Below are 6,796 nucleotides of genomic sequence, written 5' to 3'. Positions count from 1 at the left end.
GGCGAGGGGGGGATTTATATAGCATGACACGGTGAGGGGAGAGAAGGGAGTGATCTCACAGCAAAATTCCCCCAACTGAGAAAGGCGTGACTAGCCCAGCGAGCCTTACGCAATTAGGTTTCCAGTAGCAGGAAAAGACCGGGGGGGGGGGGCGGGTGAGATGGGGAGGCGCGAAAGTGCCACACTTTTGCAGGACAACAGATAGCTGGGTGAGGCCCAAGGCTGCCCCCCCCCCCCCCGATCAGGAAGATGCTGCAAAATCCCAGGCAAAGCTTGCGTTTTCCTCCCCCGCCCCCCTCCAACGCCTCCTCAAGCCAAAGGCGATCAAGGCTGGAGCCCAGATTTAAGTCCAAAGCAAGAGCCAAGGGAGCCGTGCTGGCGCTAATTAATGTGACTTGGCCAGGTCAGTGGTCCCCATCCCGAATGCGCAAGCTTTCGAGATCTCCAGATCTCTTCATTAGGCAAAATGTTAGAACTGTTAGTTGAGAGGGAAGTGGGGTGGAATAGAAGCAGAGAAAAACCGGGGCTGACTTGAAGCAATGATGTCAGAGCTGCAAGAGCTTGTGGAGGAGTAAAGTTTGCATACATAAAATTCAGCTCTGCCTAGCGATTTAAGGGCAGGAGTTACTTGCTTCATCACCTCATGGCTAGTGTGTCCTCCTAACCTGGAAAAATAGGTTAGCCTTCCAGACAGAAATCCAGCAAGCCTGATGGCTGAATGTGGATTGCAAGATGTGAAATCAGAAGGAACTAGTTCGGTGCCATGAGTATGGACTCGGCCTTAAGGGTCTGAAGTTCTAACCGATCGCGATTGCAGTGTTTGCTCCGGAGTAAACTCCACTGGGCACAGGAAGGTCTTCTAGTCACTCCCAGACAAAAGCAAACCTCCTGAGGAGTAGATGCTCAAGTAAGTGTGCCCTGTTTGAGGAATGACCTTGGGAAATGTTTGGATACGGGCAATCTCACCCTTGGCAGACCCACCCAGGTCTCCTGGGTTCTCCAGACTAAGGGTTGTCTACTGGCCAGGGAGGCTGGAAGGCAACTCAGAAGGTAAGTAGAAGTGACTTATCAGCCTGATAAAGAAGAGTTTGAAAGGAACAAAGATACTTCTGTTGGGTTGCCCGAAGAGGAACAATTGGCATAAGCTTTGGTGGAGCAGCATCCATATTGTCAGATGTATCCAGCCGATGCTAAAATTAGCCTTCTGGAGGTCGCCTGACCCTTTTATTCTGCTGTAGGATTGATGAGCCTCATTCTTCCCCAGCCTGACACGCTTCGGATGTCAGCCTTCTTCTCCTGATGCCCTCTGGCTGTCCTGGACTTCAAGTCCTATTGTCTGCAGCAAGCCTGGCTGGAGACAATGGGAACTGTTTTTTGCACAGTTGAAGGGCACTGGGATGGGGAAGGCTGATTCAGGCACTCCCGCCACCCCTCCAGCATCTCCATTTTCTGAGCAGTCCTTCTGGTGCATGTTGCTGACAGGCACCAAGGGAGAGGGGAAGGGGTTCTTCATATAAAAGTCAAAGCAGCCACCTCCTCTTCGTTTGCCATGCCATGGTTTCCAGAGAGAACCAATGTGCTTTAGCTCACTTTGTAGGCAATGTTCAGGTCTTCTGCTGTGATAAGTGTTTTATTGAGCTTCAAAGCTTGCTAGGAAGAGCAGCAGACCCAAATGAAAGGGAGCAAGTATCTAAACTCTGCTGTGGTTTGCTCTATCACATAAAATCAACGCTCATGGAGCAGGAGGCAGCCAGGAGTTTGGAGAGACAGGCAGGCAGAGTTGGCATCATATTCCGGAACCAGCCGTTGCAGAAAACGAATGTAGGAATGAGGTGCAATGTTTTACATCAGCCTTCCTCAACCTGATTCCTTTTGGCCTTCCTGTCAGCAGAATCAATGGTCAGGAATCCTCAGAGCTGTAATCCAAACAGCTGGAGGACACCAGGTTAAAGAATGCTGTGTTACACTGCACAAAACTTTTTTAAATTCTTTTGCTTGTGCAGCTGCTTTTCAATTCATCACATAACTTGTTTCAGTGATAATCATTTTATGACTCTGACCAACCCCACCTTTGGAGGAAAAAGTAGAATTTACTTTCCTTAAATAAATAAATAACTTTCACCCCACGCCTCCTTCGAATTGCTCAGGGTGATATACCTGGGTCTTTCTCTAACTTCCATTCTGTATCCCCATTTATCCTCATAAACACTGGTTATCTTCATAAACTCGTAAGAAAGGCTAACCTGAGAGAGAGAGAAGCCCACCAAGCCAGGTGGCTGAATGTAAGATGGGTCCCCTCAAAATCCATGCTGGCTCCCATCTAGCACCAGGCTCCATAATGCCTCCCCAATAGTTTGCTTCTCTTCTTAAGCCACAGCTGGGAAATCTGTGGCCCTCCAGATATTTTGGCCTACAACTCCCATCAGCCCTAGACAGCAGTGGGCATGGATCATAGCCATTATAGACTGAAATATGGAGGGAGGAGCACAAGTTCCCTGTAAACCAATCCTGCTCCACAATCACATCTCAGTACAGCATCCCTCATATAAAAACGGTTTCCTCTAGGAAAGGTCACTTGCTTTATATCTGGCACCATCAAGTTATGCATTCCATTCCTTGCTTGTCTATCCTCACAACAGCCCTGTATGGTAGGTCATTGATGTTCACTCTCTGACCCCAGCTTGCAAAGAAAGGCAAGCACTGACCAGAGGTGTTCCCATGCTGCTGAATGCCGTCCTGAGATGCATTCTCTTCATGACCTTCTTGCTCTCTTTTAGGCTCCTAGCAAAAATCACCCCTGTTCTCTCAAACTTTTAATTTAATTGCTTTTGTTTTCTTTCTCACTTTTATTTAATTGCTTCTACATCTTTTGAGTTCCTTTCATTTAAAACTGGAACTTTTCCTTAAGCTTTTGTCTGATTTTAACCTTTTTTATGACTTGTGATTATAAGTATTTATAATTATAAATAAAAATAATAAAATAAAAATATTTATATTTATAAGTAATATAAATTTTAAACAGTCAATTTGGCAAGAAGGCAGGCTATAAATTCAGAATAAATATAATCAATAAATGGTGCCAGTTTTACAGACAATTGCCCAGAAAACACAGAGATGGCCTTGCCTGGTGCACATTGTCAAAGAGGCAGAGAGGGAGCAGGCGCATTAAATGTGTTGTACTTTTGACTGATGTCTTAATGAGGACTTTCACATCTTGCATATGCTGCAAGAATGAATAAAAGTTCAGAGTAGTCATAAGTGTAGAGGCCTGTTTGTGACAGAGGAAGAACCTTAAACCAAGACTGTAACCAGAGGAAAAGTTTTAAGCAATTTTAACTTCTAAGGCACTTTGTGGCCCTAGAGGCAACTCACATACTTAAACCAGATTCAAGCAAAATCATTCATAAATAAATGGAGTAAATTAATTTAAAAAGTCATTCAATGAATTGGGGCTCTAGTCCTCAATAAATACCTAAGTCCTTAAAGTCACACATTGTACGGGGTTGTTGTATCAATTTTTTTAAAGTTCCCTGCATAATTTGCTCTCCCAGTGCTAGAGAGGAGGGCTGCCTGGCACCAAGTTGAACCCCCGCTTAATCTGCATCAGCCTCATGAGCAGAGCTCACGTGGGCAGGCGACCAGGGAATCAAGACTTGTGAAAGAATTTGAAAGACTTATCTTTCAGACCTTTCCCCATTATCTCCACTGCCCTGACTCCTCCATCCGGATTACGCTTACTCAAGAGATGGTGGTTTGTAGAAAGATCATGAAGCAGGCCCCATGCCTTTGTCTCCTGCAGTTTCTACCCCTCCACCGCTTCTTGGAGCCTGGGGAAGGTTTTCCCCAAGCTTAGTTGCAGTGGGTTAACTCCATAAAGAAAGTTAATCCAGCTTTGAATATATAGGAGCAGAGCAGGGCTGTCAGGGACAGGACATTTGGAGGGCTTTCATTCAAAGGGTCACCCTAAGTTGGAGACAACTTGATGGCACCTAACAGCGAAGTTGCCATGTGGGGACAATTTAAGGAAGGGAACCCAGAAAAAAGGGGTTAATTTCACCCCTCAGCCTGTTGCAACCCCAGATTCACCCAGATTATAACCCCCTTTGCCAGAACTAGGCTTGGAAAATGCTTTAATTGCAGTTCAAGCTTTTTCCAGCCCAAACAGGAAATCTTAATATGAGCTTATGTAGGAATGTGTGCATTGTGGAAAAATGGAACAAATATGTCAGCTTTCCACAATCAGATGCCCCCCAGATGTGCTGGACTACAAGTGCCATCACCCCCAGCAAGCATGGCCATGGGGGCAGAGAGACCTTGGAGCATCCCCCATGACTCCATTTCCTGCAGCCTTTACCCCCTTCTACTCCTGCTGCTGCCTCAACTGGATAACTGGTACAGTCCTTGGGAGGAGGTTAAAACATGATGTACACAGTGCAAGACTCAAGTCAGGGCAGCAGGTAACCAAGTTTAGTTATAAAGACAGAGGAAGAAGGATAAACATGTGGGCCAGAACACCCAAAGTCATTCATTTCTGAAGTATTTGATGCTTTTATTATTGGAATATTTTTACATCTGTTTTTATTTCTACCCACCTCTTTGAGGAAATCCTTTTTGGAGGGGAAGTGTGGGATATTTTCTATGTATGGGAAACGCTGGAAGTCATAGGTCTTTTTTCTGAACATGTATAGGATTGTGCTCTAATGCATTAATCATGGCTCAGGATTTCATCAGAGGCGACGCAACTCCCAGTTGAGCTAGAATTTGAACTGTATTTCAGGCATTGTTGGAGGCTCTTTCATAGGAGTGAACTACTTCTATTTGCATTATTTTTGGTCCCACTATTTGTTGACTGCAATTATCTGGTTAGGGAGTACAAGCAGGCATCAAATATATGATTAGGGGTAATTTATGGCTCTTTCCTTATCTCGTTTTGTGAATGCACGAGATGGTGGAACAGGCAATGTGAGCTGGGAGGCGCAGAACATGGCCAGGGCAGCACATCAAGGGACTGCCTTTGGGCACCTTGGGATGCAGTCACCAATGTCCCCAGGTACAGCTGCCATTAGCACTAATCCTTCATGCTGGCTGGGGGCAACATGAAAAGTTATCCCCCCCCTCACATTTGCTGGGCACCAGGTTGAGGAAGAATATTCCATGCTCAATAGTTAGCCCATCCCAATAGATTAAAAACTCAATTTAGATTCCCACGTCATTTCCAACACCATTTGTTATCTAGACTTATCTTCACAACCAAGAGACTGAGAAAACTCTCCTAAGAGTGCTAGCAGGGCCAATCAGGGCATGATTGGTCTTGCATGCCTATCATGAAAGCAAACAAATCCATGCATGAGGGAACACACAACCTGTTCAGGGGACAGTAAGGCGGAATAGAATTCGGGAGAGCTAGTTCTGGGTTTTCCCCATCCCACCTCTTCCCTCTAATCTGGACCCTACTCAGCACTCTGATAAGCCTCTTGCTCCCAGCAGGACCCCTCCTGTCTTATTTCCACTCTCTCCTAGACCCAGGAAGTCTTGGCTTGCTGCTTCTGCCAGGGCTGGTCTTAGTTCTATCCCCAGATGACATCGTTAGTGCGGGTTTTTTACTTTATTTCTGATTGCTCTGGTAAACAGATTCATGACTGTGATGCACAATTTGCATACATGATTTATCGTTGTCTTGTGACTTGCACACATAAATCTTATAATATATACAAAGCTTGTTGAATGGGCACTGATGTTGTAAATTTCCTGGGGACAAAAACAAAAATAACATCCAAAGGTTAATTGAACACCTGGTTGTGCAGTTCAATGTTGCTGGTTTTATGGAGCTGAAGATGCAAATGTGTGTGATGAGCATTTCAGGGACTGAATAGATGGCCGGTGATGGCTTTCGAACATGGTAGACCCTGCCCCTAAATAAAGCTTCTGGTAGCCTAACAATCCCTCTTCCACAGAATTCAGAAACCCAGATGAGCCCCATACAAACAACTCACATATAGGAAAAAGTAAGGTATCTTTATTGGTAAAAATTCGTATTACAAAAACACAGCCCCCAGGAGGAGGCCTGCAGGAAAAATAGAACATCTTCCTTGCAATATTCAGAGTCCTGTCCCCTCCTCTCGGAAATGAATCAACACCAAAAGTACAGAGACACTTTTTCTTGCATCTTTTCCTGCCTCACTGCCTTTCCTGCCCCCATACTTAAAAGAGAGGCAGGATGGAGGTGGTGGTGGGTTTCAGGCTGAGGAAAAAATAAGCTGACATCACCATGTAGGGGGGCCAAAGCGGGAGATTAGGGCTTCTTGATCATCAAGGTCCTTCTGCACTTTCTTCCGCATGTAAAAGATGGGGCAATCACGGCTGGAGGAGAAAAATTCAGAGAATGAATACATAAGCAGGTGAAGAAACTGGGACTCTCCCGTAGGAAGAGGGGCAATTCAAACCTTTGGCTCACACAACCCTCCTTAGTTTGTGGGAATGAAGTGCTAAGATGAACTGTGTCATTAATTCGGAATGCAGGTGAGGAATTCTGGTTTCGGAAAATTCCTCCCTCAAATAAGAAAACTAATTTAAAAAAAGCAATAGCCCTGCTCTTCTTCTGCACTGGTTACTCACAGGCAAGGTCTCTCTCTCTCTCTCTCTCTCTCTGTGTACATGTGTCACAAATGGTAGCCCTGCAGCTTTTCCACCTCTACAATTACCATCAGGATTTCAACATCTAATTTTGCGCCCTGTGAAGGTCAGACCCTGGCTGCCACCAATTCCCCATGTGATACACACTTGTGCCCCATTCCTG

General features: G+C 45.4%; 1 protein-coding gene across 1 annotated transcript in view; it reads right to left on the bottom strand.

Moving 5' to 3' along the window:
• Positions 1 to 5,996: 5,996 nt before the first annotated feature.
• The window catches only part of POLD1 (DNA polymerase delta 1, catalytic subunit), a 31,087-nt gene continuing 30,287 nt past the window's right edge, over positions 5,997 to 6,796 (bottom strand). Inside the window, exon 27 of the mRNA XM_044444742.1 lies at positions 5,997 to 6,360. Within this exon, the coding sequence (XP_044300677.1) occupies positions 6,264 to 6,360 (97 nt within the window). The 3' untranslated portion in view covers positions 5,997 to 6,263. The remainder of the gene's footprint in view (positions 6,361 to 6,796) is intronic.

Source organism: Varanus komodoensis, unplaced genomic scaffold, assembly GCF_004798865.1.
Source record: "Varanus komodoensis strain SLA01 unplaced genomic scaffold, ASM479886v1 scaffold45, whole genome shotgun sequence".
Lineage (NCBI taxonomy): Eukaryota > Metazoa > Chordata > Lepidosauria > Squamata > Varanidae > Varanus > Varanus komodoensis.
This window is presented reverse-complemented; position numbering and strand designations above follow the sequence as displayed.